At 41.2% G+C, this 20,048-nt stretch overlaps 1 protein-coding gene across 2 annotated transcripts in view; it reads right to left on the bottom strand.

Annotated features, from left to right (window-relative positions):
- UGCG (UDP-glucose ceramide glucosyltransferase) overlaps positions 1 to 19,749 on the bottom strand; it is a 38,431-nt gene extending 18,682 nt beyond the window's left edge. For both annotated transcript variants that reach the window (XM_061201033.1, XM_061201032.1), the window contains exons 1-2: positions 19,277 to 19,749; positions 535 to 676 (exon numbers count right to left, since the gene is read on the bottom strand). In XM_061201033.1, coding sequence (XP_061057016.1) covers positions 535 to 676; positions 19,277 to 19,374 — 240 coding nt within the window. In that variant the 5' untranslated portion in view covers positions 19,375 to 19,749. The remainder of the gene's footprint in view (positions 1 to 534; positions 677 to 19,276) is intronic.
- Between the last annotated feature and the right edge of the window lie 299 nt (positions 19,750 to 20,048).

The following is a 20,048-nucleotide window of genomic DNA, read 5'->3' on the forward strand; positions in this document are numbered from 1 at the left end:
CTCTCCCTTATCCCACCCCTCTAGGTGGTCACAAAGCACCGAGCTGATCTCCCTGTGAAAAATCAGGTATTGATGAAGCTCCACCTTACCACTAATTCTAACCCCAAAAGTCAGATTCTCAAGGGGATTTATCATTAGTTCTAGCTGTCCTGCATCCCATTTCTGACCACTGAATATTGCTTTCTCACTTTCACTGCGACTCTCATGGAATAAGATTTTCATACTCAAACTACCGGGCACTTAACACTGTCTGCGTTCCAGGAGCTTTATTCAGGGATTTCTAATTCAGGTTGACATATAGGTAGTTAGAAAAGGAATTTATACCCCTTCCTCAACCCCGTTTCTGTCCTGTGATGACAACCACAACCACAACTACTACTACTACTATTAGAGCATAAATATGATGAAGCCAACACCATCATGCATTTTTAATACCTTCACCTGATACAGTGTCAAAATTTCTCTCTAAGTGTTTATTATAAGAAAAAAAAAGTATGGTCTAGCCCATTCCTATGAGTACAACACTGTACTTACCTTGGGATAATCCAATTCAAAGAATGTTTCCAAGTTGTTGATTAGGTTAGGATCTACTCCTTTCAGTGGTTTCAGAAGAGACACCCCTGGGAGCTTGCTATATGGTTGTTTGTCTGTTGCCTTCTTGTTTAGGTGTAATCGGCTAAAAAGCAAATGATACATATATTAACATACATTTCTGGAGAACATATTAGGGCCAAATCTATATAAAGTATGTATCAAGCTACCAATAAATTACTGAATTTTTTTTTTAATTGGCATCTTTCGAAAGGGATATCTGAAAATGAAAGTAGAACCAGGTAAGCTTCCAGTTGCGGAAAACCAGAACTAAGCAGAGTGAATGTTCCAGTAAAGGCTGAAGCTGAAGACTGTTGTTTACTGCTGTACTCTCAGAACCCAGAACAGTGCTAGGCCTGGAGCAGGCATTCAATAAATACCGGCTGAAGAAATACATGACAGTGTTAGCCCACACATTAACTGCCCTTCCTCCCAAATCGCCATCAAGGTGGCCAAAGAACTATAAACATAGCAGGGAAAAAAAAAACCCTATTTGCACCAGAAAAATATGGAAGAGTAACCAGAATTTGAGAAATTTCTATAACAAACAGTCCACACAACCACTGATTGAAAGAACTACCAAGCCAGCCTGCATGGCAAGCAAGAAAATGGGATAACTATCAGAACTCCCAATGTTCACAATCTCAGAATGGCAGGGATGGAATAGAGGGAAACTGAAGGTAAGAAAAAAAATCTCAATGATCACAGAAATGCCTATTAAGGACACTAGAAGATATACCAGTGCCACCAAATCACAGATAAGTTGGCCAAGGTTCTCAGAGCTGCTCCATCCCATGGGGGACGTAGCACAGGGCTCCTAATGGGAGAAGCCATGCCAATTAGAGAAGAGAGAATGTGCTCCAGTTCATGTCAGGTTGTCACAATAAAGAGAGGAGATGCCCTTCAGCAGAGTGCTGAAGTTTCTAAAGGAAGTCACCAAAGGCGTCTTCCCTCCTTCTCATAAGCAAGTCTCCAAGCACTCAACAGTAATTAGAGGCTGGGACAATCACGGGGCCAACTGCAGGATATTTTAAGACACATTCTTCCACATTTTAACATCTCTGAAATCAATGGCATCTTATAGTTGCTGGCAGCCAGATGGCGGCCCGGACTTAACAGCATGAAAACCAACCCTTCTAGAAGATCAAGAAAATGCCAGTATCAATGCATAGTGAAATATACTACTCATCTATGAATGATTTCTGGAAGTATACCAGTACCATCATCCACAGAAGTTAGCCCCAGGCTCACTCCCCTAATTAAGGCAGGGGTGTGCTGCAGCAAACATCTCATGTTTCAGATAAGGCCATAAGCAGTGGTCCCCAACCCCCGGTCCGAGGCCTGTTAGGAAGCAGGCGGCACAGCAGGAGGTGAGCAGTGGGCAAGCAAGTAAAGCTTCATCTGCGGCTCCCCATCGCTCGCATTACTGCCTGAACCATCCCCTCCCCCCGCCACCATCCGTGGAATAATTGTCTTCCACCAGTCCCTGATGCCAAAAAGGTTGGGGACCGCTGCCATAATGCATCTTTACGGAAAGAAAAGCAGGTTACTACCTACAATGGAAAAAAATTTAAACCAACAAAAAATTTAAAGAACAGTGTGGTCTCAATTTTTCATCCATAACATCAAACGCCAGAAAATAATGAGCACCATCTACAGCAGTGCTGTTCAGTGTGGCAGTGGTCCACAAGTTGCTTTTTACTGGCCAATGATGAAAAGAAATGGAGAGAAAGCATTTAGAAACTTTTATAGCAGTTTGACATTGCCATGCCATCCAAGCATATGATTAGTCATTTATTTTCACTGTAGTTTTACCAAAGTATCAATCCATGACAGATTGGAAAACTTTTAAAGAACTGATCCTTTGCCACAGATAGTTTGGAAAATATTGATCTACAGGGTTCATCTAGAGGGCTGGAAAGAGGTAAAACCATGATCTAAAATTTATATAACCACAAATATGACCACTATTCCATTTCTAACAAAATAGTAGACTAGATGTCTCGAGAAATCCACCCAGTACAGAACATCTAGACTGCCAGAAGGAAAAGTTCATATTATATATTTAATTGGTTGAAACATTTATGTATCCACATGGTTCAAATCACTAAAAATATTAAGAGGTTCATATAAAGAAGTCTCCCTGTCACTCCTGTCCCCCATCTGTCTTGTTGCCATCACCCTCCTCAGCATTATTAGTTTCTTACTTATCTTTCCAGAGATTTTAAAAAATGCATATTCAAGCCAAAACATACACACACGAAATTCTTACATAATATTTATAATTTTCTCTCCTCCTTAATACAAGCACACTAAAAGCATGTTTTTAAATATATGACTAAACTGTTAGAAATAAAAGGAAAGCGTCCCAAGTCAGAAATGAGGAGAAACTCCTGAGTGAGTAGTGCTGGAGACAATACTTGCACTGGGACCATCTGTTGGTCCCTAGTGACCTAGAAATGGTGACAAGCCTGAGACAGGAATGATAGTACATCTGTCTGAAGAACCTTGAATAAATATGGAATCTCTTACAGGCAAAGTAGAAAACTTCTGGACCACAGAGGGAAGATGGGGATGCTGCCTATCTTGGATTCAGTCCGAAGCAAAATGGAACAAAAGCAAAAAGGCTCCCTGGAGAACACCTAACCACGTGGGTTTGGAACCCAGAACGCAAACTATAGGTGTTGCTTGAACAAAACCTAAGAGATGGAACGAGAGAGACCATCATATGTGACCACGAATATATGAAAAGAACTACACAACGTCTAGAAATGAAAATGGCGGTCACTGACATCAGAAACTCAATAGACAGGTCATAGAGAAGCTGCATACACACAGTTCAAAAGACAACTGGAGAACTGGAATCTAGATTTGAAGAAATTATCCAGAATGCAGCACAGAGAGAATGAGAGGCAATGACATTGAAATCATGAAAGGGTTCGAGACATGGAGGCTAGAATAAGAAGTCTAAAATCACAGTAATTTTTATCTATTGGTCCCATTGTATGCTCATTAAGTGCTATTAAATTGTAACAAAACATGCATGTGAGGTGATGACCAATTATGGAAAAACCTAGCCCACTAACACACTGCATTTGGCGAGGCTTTAGATGAAAAACGATGTTAATTTAAACTGTGCTAAACAGTGTAGCGTTGATCCTGTTTTTCCCTTCTTCCCTTTGTCTTCATTAAGACATTTTACTTTAAATGCTAATATAGATATACCTTCTATCCTTTCATATCAAGAATGCAGCATTTTATCAAAGATAGGCTGACCTGCCAAACAACAATGAAGCCCTCTCCAGGTTTACAGTGAAGCGAATTGATAAGTACTATATCTGAAATTTCTACTCAAAATCATTAAAGGCGCAACTATATCACAGGACCTTTAAAAATATTCTCATTTGTGCCTCCTCCCAATATCTATCTATGTATCTAGTCCTCTCCCTCCCTTCCCCCCCACCTCTCTAACATACAAACACACACACAATTTTCCCTCCACACCCCAAGGGGTCATCTTGTAGTTTGCCCCCTAGCATACAAGTATCCTACTTTGGAGAGTATTGTTTTGACTTATGTTATACAACTGACATAGCCCCTTGCTACAAATTACTTGAAATGCTTATCAAAAAAAAAAAGAATATCCATTAAGTCAACACGTGCACGCACACACACACAATCACATAGCACTCTGCTGTGCAGACAGCAGTGCTCCATGGCTACTCAGCGTTCCCTTATTGAACAAATCTATTTTGAGCCCAAACGTACACTAGGCATTATCCTATGCACTGGTGATACCATGATGAACAGACGGACTCCATACTGTCAAGGAGCTGTGGTTTAACCGGGGAGGGGCCCACATACAGAAGCTCTTCTCCTTATAAAACTCCCACAGAGGCCAACAGAGCCATGCTCTAGAGCAAGAACACCTACCTGAACTCTGCCTGCCACACAAGGAAATTATGCCGATGGGTACCTTGGCCATGGCCAGTGTGTTGTAAACTAATTTGTAGTTTTCAAATTATGAACAACAGCCCATTTGCCTGGAGTCTCAAAAGTGGCCTGAATGGTGAAGTCCCCCAAGTGGGCCAGTTTCATGAGTGTCTCTGACAGGGTCTTGCAAGGTTTCCTGGTTTCAAAGCAGTTTTTATTTATCTCAGGTCAGGGTTTCTGCATTACCTAGGTGGCATGAATGTGAGCTTACTGCCCTGACACCTTGCACAGGATTTCCTCTGGGTGCCCGTTTCCACCCTTAGCTTGATCAGGTAACTTGCTTTCTTGCAGGATCCAGGGTACAGCACTTTCTCAGTTTCAGCTGCTATACTGGGAATCCACTTCTACCTTCCCATCGTGCATCTGGCTTGAAGCCTTGACCTTTTTGTAGGGGAGCCAGGGAGTACTTTTTCTTGATACGTAACACATATAGTAAAGTCACATGTAAGTACACAGCTCAATGAATTTTCTCAAAGTGAAACACTCATGGAACCAGTACCCAGCTCAAGAAACAGTCTTACCAGAACCCCAGAAGTTCATGAATGTGCCCTTCTACTAACTACCCTCTCCTCAAGGTAACCACATCCTGACTGCAAACACCATAGACTAATTTTGCTGGTTTAAAAATTTATCTAAATGGAACCCCGTAGGACATACTCTTTTGTGTCTGGCTCCTTTCACTTTACACCGTGTTTGTGACCGTCATCCTTGTTGGTACAGTTAGTTATGGTTCATTCAGTCTCACAGCTGCATAGTATTCCTTGTATTAATATACCACACTTTATCTACTTTCTGGTGATGGACTTCTGGGTTGTTTCCAGCTTTGGGTTATTACAAATAGTCTGCGACTTTGTCTCTCACTTTACGTAAGTATAAAAACCCCTGGCTTCCCCTCTCTCACGCCTCAGGACTTCAACTTTTGGACAATATGAAGAAGCAGGAACTGGATTTACTCTCCCACCTGAAACAAACAAACAAAAAAAGCAGACAAAAAGTAGGAAATGGTTTTTAAGATACTGAATATCAGGTAAAGAAGTGATTCCTAAGACATGAAAAACGAATGAGGCGAGTCCTCCAATTGCCTCAGCTTACTGCTCTGAGACAATTTCCAGGCCAGGAGACTCCTGTTTTTTTTTTCAAAAACGTTTAGTAGACAAAACGCCCACAGGCAGAAATCACAACTTACTGGACCATTCCAGAGCCTCAGAATCTGCATTTTTACAAATATCTCAAATGATGCTGATGCAGGCTAGCAGTGAACCACACTTGAAGACACACTACAGTAGGCTGTCAAGTCTCTAGGGTCCAACACAACAATGATACATAGTATGTTCACAATTTTAAAAAATGTTAAATAAATGAAGAGTAAAAAATGGTTGGCTAAATAGAGCTGGAAGGTATGGGTAGTCTAGAGATGAAAACATGGGAGTCGCCCACAGTTTGGTAAATACATAATCTCTCCCAGGTGGAGCATGCCATTAGCAGGTGGCCACATATCAATATACTAATATTACAGAACCAGTAATGCATGAGGGAGATCAAGAGTGAGTGACCAGGAGAGTAGAAAGAGAGCCAGGAAGAAAGTGAAGTCACAGAAGGGTTTATTTGGCTGGGCTGTTTTCTTTTTGAAAGGGTTCAAGAAAGAAAAACATTGAATGCTGTCAAGAGCACAAGATAAGAACTGAAATGTCCACTGGATTGAAAAGTCCACAGAACTGAAATGTCCACTAGAATGTGTGAACACTGGTGACCTCAGAGTACTCTGGGCAAGGGGCAGATAGATAAAAATGGTTAAGAAGCAAATGAATGAGAGGTGAGCTGTGATAACAGTGAATAAACACTAGTTTCTCCTGAAACCTGACAGTGAAAAAGAGCCAAAGAGTAACTAGATGGAGAAGGGTTTTTCAGTTTAATTTTTAATTATTTTTAGTTTTTAATCCTTGAGTATATATGGTCAGGGGAAAGAGCTAGTCAAAAGGTAAATAGAGAAAATATAAAAATAATTAATGGCATGATAGGATCCACAGTGCGAAGTAGGAGTGAAGGTAATGTGACAAGAATGAAGGTAAAATGGTGAAGATTTAGAAGAGGTGCTGCCAGTCATGGGTGTCAGAGCTAAAAACAGAAACAAAGTATTGCCAGACACCAGCGTAGGCTTAGCTGAGATTTGAGACCATGAATGTGTAGCAGTACCAATCCACGTGGCTGTGTGATTACCTCTGCAAGATTCTGAAATTTGAGAAGCTATAAATTATGAGATGGATACAGGATAACAGGGCAGACTGATATGAGGGAAGGCAAGGGGCAAGATAACGAAGTGATGAATTGTAATGGAGAATTAAGTGAAACCAAGAGGTAAGCAGGTAGAGGCCACACCTGTGGATAAATTGCCTAGGGCAGCTGTTCTCAGCCTTGACTGTACATGAAAATCACCTGGGGAGTTTTTTTTTTGAAAATTCCTGATGCCCAGACCAAATAAATCTGAATCTCTTGAGTTGAGACCCAGGCAGCAGCATGCTTTTTTTAAAAAAAACAAAACAAAACAAAACAAAACAAAACCTCCCTGGTGACTCCAAAGTGCAAAGTTGAGACCCACGGACCCAGGAAGGCTAGATTACTGTAAGAACAGAAGAGGGCTGAGATGGAAACTCTCAGAAAGATCAGCAGTTATGGGATGGATGGAAAACAAGGAGCCTGTAAGGAGCCATACAAGTGGCACGAGAATGGGGAAGGGTTGTAGAAGAGAGAAAGTAGGGGCTCTCTCCCTAGTGATCTAAATGTTGCCAGTTATCAGAAACTTAAGATTCATAGCAACTGGAGAAATTCCCATACAGATTACCCTATCCCTATGGATTACTTCTGGGGTTATTTTTAGGTTATCACTGGCAGTGTATATAGCATACTGGTTTAAGAGCCAGGGCTGGAGGGGGACTGCCTGGATTTCTGTACCAGCTTCACAGCTAACTAGCTGTGTATCCTTGGGCAAAGTACTTCTTTATCTCAAGTTGTTCTTGTTGTTGTTTAAAGTGTGAATAACAGTACCTACCTCATAAAGTATTGATAGTTGTGAGAAACAGATGAGATTAAGCCACAAAGTAAACATTCAGTGATAGCTATCACTGGAAATTTTTTTCAAAAACTGCTAAGTTTAAGGTCATTTTCCACTAAATGTAACTTCTCTGAATTACCATAGTTCTGATAAGAGATTTAGAGATATCAAACATTGATGCGACGTATAAACAAAAAGGAAGGACTGGAAATGCATAGATTTAAAGATTATTTCATATATATTTAAAGATTAGACCATTATGTTGGTTTTCTTTTTTTTTTTTTAGCATCTTTATTGGAGTATAATTGCTTTACAATGTCATTAGTTTCTGCTGTATAACAAAGTGAATCAGCTATATGTATACATATATCCCCATATCCCCTCTCTCTTGCATTTCCCTCTCACCCTCCCTATCCCACCCCTCTAGGTGGTCACAAAGCTTGGTTTTCTTTTTAAACATAAAGTCAACTCTTATGTATTAAGAAAGATTAAAGGGGGGAAAGGGAATCATCAAAAGTCTCAAATCATGGTTAAAACAGAATAAGTCAAAACATGGGATAAAACATTTAATGTAAAGTTTAAATTATATCCAATATTTAAGCTAAAATTGTATTCAAGGTTTAAATTACACTCAAAATTTAGGAACCAATTTAAAGTTCTACAGGCATCATCCAAAAGTATAAAAACAATGCAAGTATGAGAGTGAGAGGCATTAAATGTCACAAATTATTATTGCCCCAAAATGACCTGTTACTGTTTTCTTAGGTGAGCTCTCCTTTAAGACTATTAAATGGGTTCTCAGCTGGGCAGAGGTGCTGCATAGTCCTGGCTTCTCGAAATTCCTCTATCCTCAGAGCCTGGCTCAAAGTGTTGGATTCTGTAGCCACATGAATCCCCCCCTTCACTTGGCTCTGCTCGAGGGAGAGACCGTCACCCTCAGAGCTGACAGGCAGAGGCAAGATAATTGCCACAATGCAGCAGGTACAATGTACAAAGCAACTACTGGTTACTATGTAATCCAATCAATACCACCGTCTCTCATGAAGATATTTTGAGGCATTCCAAAGGGGACTGTATTCTGTTTTGTTGACCATTAAATCACCACGCCTAACACAGTCCCTAAAGCAAAGACTACAATGCAGCCTTCCTCCCGGGGGTCCAGGCCTGAGAGAAAGCCCCTCCCCGCAGCCCCTAATACCCGGCAAGCTCTCAGTCAGCGGCAGCATGTCCAGGTACCAGGATCAGCAGATCCACAGTCTGGGATTTTAATACTTTTCTTAGTTCTCTTGAAACAGAATCTCCCCTCCTAACATGTATGTCCATTTGATTTTCAGAAATTTGATTTTATTACATTTTCAGAAACACATTAGGTGAAAGAGATACGAACCTCTTATATACTAGCCAACGGTTTTGATTGGTTTCATTTTTGAAGAATAGGGGGCTTCCCTGGTGGCGCAGTGGTTGAGAATCTGCCTGCCAATGCAGGGGACATGGGTTCGAGCCCTGGTCTGGGAGGATCCCACGTGCCGCGGAGCAACTAGGCACGTGAGCCTGTGCGTCTGGAGCCTGTGCCCCGCAACAAGAGAGGCCGCGATAGTGAGAGGCCTGCGCACCGCGATGAAGAGTGGCCCCCGCTTGCCGCAACTAGAGAAAGCCCTCGCACAGAAACGAAGACCCAACACAGCCAAAAATAAATAAATAAATAAATAAATTTAAAAAAAAAAAAAAGAATAAAATGATCCTGAAACTAAGGGAGCAATTGGGGAAGACAAGAAAGCAGGGTAAAATTTCAATATGTGTCATTTTCCCAAGGAATTATTTCTAAATTACATTTGAAATTGAGAGCTGGAGTCAAAAGAAAGAAAGAAAATCGAATTCATGTAATTAAGGCATGTCACTGTCAAGGACAGGGAGGGGCAGATGCTCACAGCGAGCTGCTGCAGGGCTGTACCTGCCAGCTGCAAGGACAGGGAACAGGATGGTAGGTACCATCTGAGGTGCTTTCTCAGAGTAAGAGTCACTTCAGTCTAAAAGGTCACGAGAGATGAATCACGGGCAAGAGAGACAGGCCTTCAGGGTCCTGCTTTCCGTTGTGAGCTAGAAGGACATCTATTCAGGGAACACTTCAAAGAACTCCAAGGGATGGTAAGGAGTATTCAGGAATATTCTGCTGGACTTTATGGCTGCTTTGGCTTGATGAATCTTCACTGCCTCTCTGCATAAGCGTTTTCAACTTGTTAGCTGGTGGGATGGCCTTGTTCTTCTGCGTTGATTTTTATTTCCTAACATCTCAGTCTCTAAAATTGTTACTGTCCTTTCCGTCATTTTAGTTTATTGTTTTATCTTTCAAATCTTTTAGTCTCCTCTCTGCCCCGACTCAACAGTTTATTTAATGGTTTGCACCATTTTAAAATGACTTATTGTACAGTTTTGTATTCGAATTGAGTTTTGAGTGGGAGGGGGGCCTGGAATGAAGGGAAACTTCTGGGAGAGGGCTGGCTGTGCTCGTCCCCTTCTGTCAGCCCCTTGCAGCAACCTTAAGACGGCGCTACACCTCCCAGAAGTGAGGCACAAGAATCTCCTAAGGGAGAATATGGATTCCTTCAGGGCAAAGTTCACCTTGCTCAACAGTCCCAGACTGTGCTGTGCAATTCAGCTGAACCAACTTATCTGACATTGGGAATTTTCTCCTCTGCTCCATGCCATCAAGGTTGTTAATATTTCATGTAAAATTAAGTTGATTGCTTGATCAGCAGATCCCCTACTTCATATAGTCCGTGCCAGCAATTCCCAATGATAAAAGGCTTCTGTTGTTGTTGTTAGCTATGATTGTGCCCTGGAAGGCTGTTACTGTGTTTAATAATCAGTATGTGTCATGACTAATGTTACTTCCATATAGCACTTATCTTGTCAAAAATGGTACTGCAGCAAAATGGGCTTCATCAGCAACACAAAGCATACCTGGTGCAACGTTAACTTTGTAGGCACAAGATTCCCCAGAGGACACAGAACAACCAATAATGAGTTAGCTTTATAGGAAAACACAGACTATTTCCTATGGACAACGGACTTGTACACTACAAAACACAAAAGATTCCATCACCATAAAAAACAAAGAGGAGATCTTTATTAATTTTGCTCCCCCTCCCTCCCCAAAAAACTCCACTCATTCACCCTTTGGTGACAAGAGTCAGCCCTAGTGTATGGGAAATAAATAGATCAAGGTATTTTGCTAACAGCAACTAATGGTTTTGCATTTCCCAAAGGGCAGATCTAAGTGTAAAGATTATGATGGCACGACAGGTATTCCCTTTGGAAAACCTTGGGGGGAAAATTCAAATCTAACAAATAATTTGTGGGTGAACATGTTATTGATACGGCCCTGTTTCTATTTGAACCACGATTAGTTAGAAATAGTGAGATAAAGATTCCATTTGGTCCAATTAATTTCATTAAAGACCATGGCCACTGAATGCATCCCAAATTCTGTCCATCTACCTCAAATCACAATGGCCAAATGACACTAAGTTAATGAGTGAGCAAGAATCCCACCATTACTGCTGGAAAAAATTCAAAGATCATTCATTTGACATGCAATAATTGAGTGCCAAGTAGCACTGAAGATACAATAGTAAGACACCTCCTTAAGGCAAGGATATACAATGGAGAAAAGACAGCCTCTTCAATAAGTGGTGCTGGGAAAACTGGACAGATACATGTAAAAGAATGAAATTAGAACACTCCCTAACACCATACACAAAAATAAACTCAAAATGGGTTAAAGACCTAAATGTAAGACTGGACACTATAAAACTCTTAGAGGAAAACATAGGAAGAACACTCTCTGACATAAATCACAGCAAGATCTTTTTTGACCCACCTCCTAGAGTAATAGAAATAAAAACAAAAATAAACAAATGGGACCTAATGAAACTTAAAAGCTTTTGCACAGCAAAGGAAACTATAAACAAGAAGAAAAGACAACCCTCAGAATGGGAGAAAATATTTGCAAAAGAATCTACGGACAGTGGATTAATCTCCAAAATATATAAACAGCTCATGCAGCTCAATATTAAAAAAAAAAAAACCCAATCCAAAAATGGGCAGAAGACCTAAATAGACATTTCTCCAAAGAAGACATACAGATGGCCAAGAAGCACATGAAAAGCTGCTCAACATCACTAATTATTAGAGAAATGCAAACCAAAACTACAATGAGGTATGACCTCACACTGGTTAGAATGGGTATCATCAGAAAATCTGCAAATAAATGCTGGAGAGGGTTTGGAGAAAAGAGAGCCCTCTTGCACTGTTGGTGGGAACGTAAATTGATACAGCAGCTATGGAGAACAGTATGGAGGCTCCTTAAAAAACTAAAAATAGAATTACCATATACCCAGCAATCCCACTACTGGGCATATACCCAGACAAAACCATAATTCAAAAAGACACATGCTGCGACTTCCCTGGTGGCACAGTGGTTAAGAATCTGCCTGCCAATGCAGGCGACACGAGTTCGAGCCTTGGTCCAGGAAGATCCTACATGCTGCAGAGCAACTAAGCCCTTGCACCACAACTACTGAGCCTGTGCTCTAGAGCCCGCGTGCCACAACTGCTGAAGCCCGCGCACCTAGAGCCCATGCTCTGCAACAAGAGAAGCCACCACAATGAGAAGCCCAAGCACCGCAACAAAGAGTAGCCCCCGCTCACCACAACTAGAGAAAGCCTGCGCACAGCAACAAAGACCCAATGCAGCCAAAAATAAATAAATAAATTAAAAAAAAAGAAAGACACATGCACCCCAATGTTCACTGCAGCACTATTTACAATAGCCAGGTCATGGAAGCAACCTAAATGCCCATCAACAGACAAATGGATAAAGAAGATGTGGTACATATATACAATGGAATATTACTCAGCCATGAAAAGGAACAAAATTGGGTCATTTGTAGAGACGTGGATGGATCTAGAGACTGTCATACAGAGTGAAGTAAGTCAGAAAGCGAAAAACAAATATCGTATATTAACGCATATATGTGGAATGTAGAAAAATGGTGCAGATGAACCGGTTTGCAAGGCAGAAATAGAGACACAGATGTAGAGAACAAACATATAGACACCAAGGGGGGAGAGTGGGGGCAGGTGGTGGTGGTGATGGGATGAACTGGGAGATTGGGATTGACATATATACACTAATGTGTATAAAATAGATAACTAATAAGAATATGCTGTATAAAAAATAAATAAATAAAGATGTAAAAAAAAAAAAAAAAAAAGACACCTCCTTACCCTCAAAAGCTTATAATCTAAGTGGGGAAAGAGACAACGGAACACCTGTTTGTTTAGATGGGTAAATTCAAGATACTGTGGAAGGACATAAGAGGGGGTGCCAATTCCAATAAAGAGCTAAAGTCGACAATGACTTGAATGAGCAGGAGTTAGTAAAACAAAAAGGAAGGAGGGGAGGGAAGGAGGGAGAGAAGGGGAAAAAAAGGAAGGAAAGAGAATTTTAAAGAAAATTACATTGCATATTCAAGGGAAGGCCAGTAATTCAATGTTGCTGGAGAAACAGGCACAGGGGATGGCTCAACTCCTACAGAACTATACATGTCTTGTTAAGGAATTTGAATTTTAACCTGAAGGCAGTGGGGAACCATGGTAAGATTTTAAGCACATGATCCAAGATTACTGCACCAGAAAGATTAGGTTACAATAAGAAAAATAAAGTAGATAAGGAGCAAAGCTGTAGGTAAAGACACCAGAGAGGAGAGAGAGTTCAATAATCTAGGGCAGAGATAACGTGTACTGAACTAATAATGTAGGTAGGAAAAGGGAGGAATGATGAATCAAGAGAATCATCACTAAATATTAAAACTGAATTACAATTTCCTTTTTGCTTTTTAAAGCTATCACAATATAGTCCAATTCTGTATCTACCCCTGGCTCAGGTTCAAGGGGCTCAATTGCCTTATTCGTGCACCCAAAAGTGGTTCTGGTAGCAATGACCCTGACTGATCAACATCTGTCCAAAGTCCAAGTGCATCCTCAGGAATAAACCCAGAAAATAAGCTCTCAATTTACATTCTACTAAGGCTCAGAACATCAATGTATTAATGAATTTAAGGCCAAAAAAAAATCATATTATCTAAAAATAATATTTGAAATGCTAAAATTCACATTAAAAACACAATTACTTTCTAACAGGAAGTTTATCACAGTTATCCTGATACAGTGAGTATTTAAACTCCATTCAAAAGCTGTGCAGCAGGTATAAAAGTTGTTATACTAGAAAAATTAGGAAAGGCAGAATTAACTTGAGAAAAAATCTTCAGGAAAAGGACCTCTGCTTTAGTAGAGGGTAGTTAATATTTATGGATACAAGTACTTCCACCGTACCCTGGCACCTCCAGTCAATTAATAGAAAAGATAAAACCTATCACTAAACATTAGGATACCATGTGTAGAGGGGAAAAAATGATAAATCCAAGGAGGGAGAGGGATGGGGGGAGTGAGAGGAGAAAAAAGCAAGGTGTCTTGCTTAGATACTCTTATCTAGCAGTATGGCTCCTAACGGCCAAACAGGGAAGAAAACAGCAGCCCCCAAGCTATCAAACCACACTAGCTCTCAAAAAAGGAAAAAAAATCCATAAAGATCACTTAACCAACTCCGCCTACAGAGGATATAATCATTAGTTTTTTTGTTGTTGTTGTTTTTTGTTTTGTTTTGTTTTAGGAAAAAGTAATCTTCAAAATAAGAGCCCTGAATTTCAAATGCTCTAATCTGAATGTGATCTTTAACATTATAGGGGAAGTCCCTGGTGGTCCAGTGGTTAGGAGTCGGCGCTTTCACTACCATGGGCCCGGGGTTCAATCTCTGGTCAGGGAACTAAGATCCCGCAAGCCGTGCGGGGGCGAGGGGGAGACATTATAGGCAAAATCCCACAAATGTCTGCCATCTAAAATATGTTATGAAATGATTAGGCATCAGTCGATCCTAAACCTGGAAAGGAGCAAAGCAGTAGGTAGAGACACCAGTGAGCAGAAAATATTGAAAATAATGGTTCTCTAGTTTATAAATCATCTCAATTTTTTAAATTGTAGGCTTATAGGAATTGTAAGATATTTATGAAATTGGAGCAAAAAACTTCATTGAACAACAATTATTCACTGTACTAATCACATTCAGCTCCATTTTTAAAATACAGGCCAATACTTAGCTCTTTATCTCATTTTAAGAAGTTACAGGCTTCCCTGGTGGCGCAGTGGTTGAGAATCTGCCTGCCAATGCAGGGGACACGGGTTCGAGCCCTGGTCTGGGAAGATCCCACATGCTGCGGAGCAACTGGGCCCGTGAGCCACAACTACTGAGCCTGCGCATCTGGAGCCTGTGCTCCGCAACAAGAGAGGCCATGATAGCGAGAGGCCTGCGCACTGCGATGAAGAGTGGCCCCCGCTTGCCGCAACTGGAGAAAGCCCTCGCACAGAAACGAAGACCCAACACAGCCAAAAAAAAATAAAGAAAGAAAGAATTTAAAAAAAAAAAAAAAGTTACAATACAATAGAACATTGAATCTAAATTAACTAGATACCATTACACACTGTATTTAATTTTTTAAAAATAACCACTGGTTTTAAAAAAGAATGTTTTATCGGTTTTCTCAGCAATTTCACTACAATGTTTGTATTACTTAAACATTTTTAAACATTAGTAGCTCACAGATTATGCTCCTTAATCTGACGACCAGATATGGAGCCATATAAGGTTTTGAAAATAGGCTCCATTTCCACCAGTTGCATGCACAAGGTTTTAGGAGAGGATCGATATATGATTATTTTATTTATACTTTACCTCACTTAAAAAGGATCTGAGAGGACACAGAACACCTGTTCAGAAAATATATTCTTCAATAAAATACAGAATGCTTAGCACAATATTTTAACCAAAATATCATTGCCTATGTTCTTTAACCTTGCTTGTCAAAATGTGGAGATTATCAAATTTGCAATTTTACTAAATACAGAAGAGAGAAGGAGAGGACAAAACCTTAGGGCTCTGCTTGAAAACAACTCATTAAATTGGGAAGTATCTTTACTTCAGTAAGAAAGGAATCAAATCAAACATGTAAATAATTTTGATGGTGGGATGAGATGAAAGGAACTTAATTTTTAAAAAGGCAAGACTTAATTTATACATAAATTAAGCTGTTGATTATTTACTTTATGTTCAGTTACCCATTTCAGAAAGATAGTCAGAAGATTCCTACTCATCTGTTATAAACTAATTGCATTTTCTCTATTCTATTTTCACATAACTTTTCTGAATCCTGTTACTGTCAATATAAAAGGTAACTTTATGGGGCATTGGAAAAGAAATACAAAGACTCTTTACAGTATCTTAACTAAGCTAAAGTTTGTACTAGTCTCAAAAACTAGAAGTATTTTAAGTAAAAAAGTATTTAAGAAAATTCTGCAGTTTATCATAAAGCACAAAATAACTTAAAACAATTCTGGAGTTGTCACAGTCTAAGAGTATAAACATTCCCAGATGGTTATTTGAAGTATTAAGCTACATCACCAGCATTAAAGAAGTGTGACTTTATCATTATGTATACATCATAAAGAGAAGGGGATCCATCATGGTCCTATATTGAAAGAAGTCAACTTTCTTCAAATCAAGCTGTGAATTTAACAATTCCAATTTAAATACAAGATTACTTAGCGTCTGAAAAAAAAAAGGTTCTAAAGTTCATTTTTAAGTAAAAATGTATAAAAAGTTAAAAAATTTGCAAAAGAGTAAGGAGGGGCTGGACTCACCAGTAATATGGTAATAAAGGTAATAATACTTCATTCATTAAAACAGTGGATACTGGTACACTTTGTAAGGGTAAAGTGTAAAAAAAAATCTAAGAAAACTCAAAATACTAAAAGAAAAACAGATACTTACTATATAATACTTGGGGGAAATGGAGAAGATAAAAATTTTTACCAGAGTCAGGAGAAAAAAAAAAAGACCTGACTACCTAAAACACACAGGTACACACTTTTTCTCCATGTTAAATACATGTACAAAGTTGAAAGACAAAAAAACCCAAAACCAAACCAAAACAAAACAAAAAAACAAGCTGGGAAAAAACTGCAACATATCACAGAAGAACAATCTTCCTATTAAAAAGATTAACACAGCAATACATTGCAGCACAGGAAAAGATTGAGTATGAAATTTACAACTAAATGTAACTAGTATTAAATATATGAAAAACGTTCAATGGAACTAGTAATTAAGGAAATGAAAATAAAAAACAGAAAACAGTAAAAAGCCTGATACTTAGTAAGGGGAAATGGGGACCATCATACAATGTTACAAGGACTATGAATAGATACAACCTTCCTATAGGGCAATATGTAACAAAGTTTAAAATGTGCACCACTTCTGGCCCAATAATTCCTCTTTCAGAATGTAAACTAAGGAGATCATCTCTCAAAGATGTAAGTAAGCATATGAATTCATCACCATGTTGTTTGTAATCTTGACAAATTGAAAATAACCTAAATGCCCATCAATAATAACAATGAATACATATTAGTACCTCATAAACAAAAATGTCATGCATCTATTAAAAATGATGGGGAGATACTTTATTTTATTTTATTTTTATTTTTAAAAAACTTATTTATTTATTTTTTGGCTGCGTTGGTCTTTGTTGCAGTCCACGGGCTTCTCACTGAGGTGGCTTGTTGCGGAGCACGGGCTGTAGGTGTGTGAGCTTCAGTAGTTGTGGCATGCGGGCTCAGTAGTTGTGGTTCGCGGGGTCTAGAGCGCAAGCTCAGTAGTTGTGGCACATGGGCTTAGTTGCTCTGCGGCATGTGGGATCTTCCCCAACCAGGGCTCGAACCCATGTCCCCTGCATTGGCAGGCGGATTCTTAACTACTGCGCCACCAGGGAAGTCCCTCATACATTTACTGACATGAGAAAATTACTCAAGACATTTTACATGGACGCTCCATGTGAGCAGGGTCCCTGGATGTATTGTTCTTCAATCTTATTTCCAGCACTTAGAACAGTGCCTTGTATATACAAAAGAGCTTCCCAGAAAGTATTTATTAAATAGATGAATTTTGAGGCTGGTGAAAGAACAACCATAATATGGTCCCTTTCTCTCTCCCTCCTTACCTCCCTCCCCCCACAGAAATATAATTGGAAGGATAGTCACAAAAGGTTGACAGGTAATGGAGTTTTGGTGTGTGTGTTTAACTTTCTTCTTTCTTCCTCTCTGTACTGTCTAAATGCTCTATATAGTAAACATGTTTTATTTTTATGATTGGAAAAAGTGACAAAATTGTTTTTTAAGAACTCATATATTTAAAATGAACTCCAGAATGTTCAGTGCCTACAGCTCACAAACTCCAAAACCTAAGATCAACAGTATCCAAGAAGCATTTTTCTTTCATCTTCAAAGAAATATCAGTATGCCTTGTACAATGTAGCATCTTTCTCCAGTACCAGGAAATGCCACACTATACTAATAAAACGCAGCATTTCCAAAAGGAAAAAGCACACTTTTTCTGTAGTGGAAAGGAAAAAAAACTATAAGTAATTAATTTCTTAAAGTTCTCCCCTCTCTTCTACTAACATATACCCTATTCTAATGGGTAGTAAAGATCACTATGCACCATCATCTTTTTGGGGTGCTAAAAATCCAGTGAATCCAAGAGTAATGCGCTCTATGCCAATTCTTTCATATCCTCATGAAGGCTTCCTTCATTTTAAAGACATTTGAACAATTGAAATATCAAAAGTAGCTACAGACTCTATGTCATATTCATCCATTACCCGGTTTTATTTTATTCATAGTCTTTATCACTATCTGAAATAACCTTATTCGGAATTTTATTATCTGTCTCTCCCTTCTGGAATGTAAGATCTTTGAGGACAGGAATTCTGTCTTGCTCGCCACTGTGTCCCCAGTGAAAGGCATCTAATGAAAAGGTGGGGGGGGGGCACATCTAAACAAGATAATAAATAAGGAATTGGGAAAATTAAAAAAAAGGAAAGAAAACCACACTGAAATGTACAAGCTGACATGACTCAAGGCTACAACGCCAGCTCAGAGATTTGGTGGACATTTTTCAAGGTGGACAGGTGTTCACACCTATCTAAGGACACAGAGCTCTTCCAGGAAGAAGAAAATCCACAGGGAGGTCCCCAGGTGGCTGTGTGCAGCTCACCGAAGAGTGGAAACGATCATCACCATAATAGAAACGTGGCCCAGGTCGAAGGAAAAAACAAAACAAAACACAATACACCATACATCTTGGCCCAGATGAAAAATCACACGAATCCCCAACACAATCAAACCAAGCAAGCAACCTTCCGCCTGACACGTAAAAAGAGCATAGTCTCCTTTCCCCTGGCTGTGCAGTCGCCTGAAGCCCAGCCATCCCCTCACTCGCCACTTTTCTCTTCCAATGAACCCCCCGCCCCAGCTGATGCAAAGGGAGAGGGAATGGGAGAAAGAGTCTGAGAATTAGCTTTCTCCACCCCCATCCGATCCCAATCCCCTCCAAAGCGAAATTCCTCCCACCCTCGCCTGTCCCCAGGCCTCGACCCCCGTCACGGGCTCCTCCAGCTGCCCCTCACTCACGTGTAGATGATGGCCATGAAATGCATCAGCCACAGCACCAAGAAGAGGACGAACCCGAAGACGGCCATTCCCTCCAGGGCCAGGTCCAGCAGCGCCATCCCCCGGCCTGGCCCGCTCCGGCCGCCGCAGCGGACAGCGCTCCCGCAGGAGGACAGGGTGGGCGCCCGGCGCGGGGTCGCAGAAGTGGAGAGAAAGGTGGCGAGAGGAAGGGGCGGAGGGGGGTGGGGGCGGAAGGGGCGGGCAGGGCCTGCGCGCCCCCGCCCGCGCGCACTCGCTCGCGCGCTGGCCTGGGCGCGCTCGCGGATGCAGGCGTTGCGGCGGCCGGACTCAGTGGGCAGGGCGGCCGTGGCCCCGCGCTCCGACTCGCCTCTCCACCCCCTCACGGCCGCCGGCCGGACCCCACACGCCTGCGCCTCCGCCGCCGCCGCCCCGCCGCCTCCCTGCCGCCTCGCCGCCGGGTTCCGGGCAGCGCAGCTCCGTGCCCTGCTTTGCAGCCGCAACTCCGCGTACTAATCGAAACCGCCGGCTTGCGCCCAGACTCCCCGGCGCACCCAGCCCCGCCCCGGCCCTCCGGAACCGCGGCCCACCCCCACCGCCTCCGAGGGGCGGTGCGCGCCGCTCCTCTCCGCCCACCCTGCCGCCCTCGCGCCCGTGGCGTCACTGTCGTGAGCGTGCCCGTGGGAGGCTTCTCCAGCTGGACGTAGGCAGGGTTTTCCCCCACCTCCGGGCTCAGGCCGCCGCCCACCTCTCAGTGACCGGCGGAGGCTACCCG

The sequence above is a fragment of the Eubalaena glacialis genome, chromosome 9 (genome assembly GCF_028564815.1).
Source record: "Eubalaena glacialis isolate mEubGla1 chromosome 9, mEubGla1.1.hap2.+ XY, whole genome shotgun sequence".
In the NCBI taxonomy this organism is placed as follows: domain Eukaryota; kingdom Metazoa; phylum Chordata; class Mammalia; order Artiodactyla; family Balaenidae; genus Eubalaena; species Eubalaena glacialis.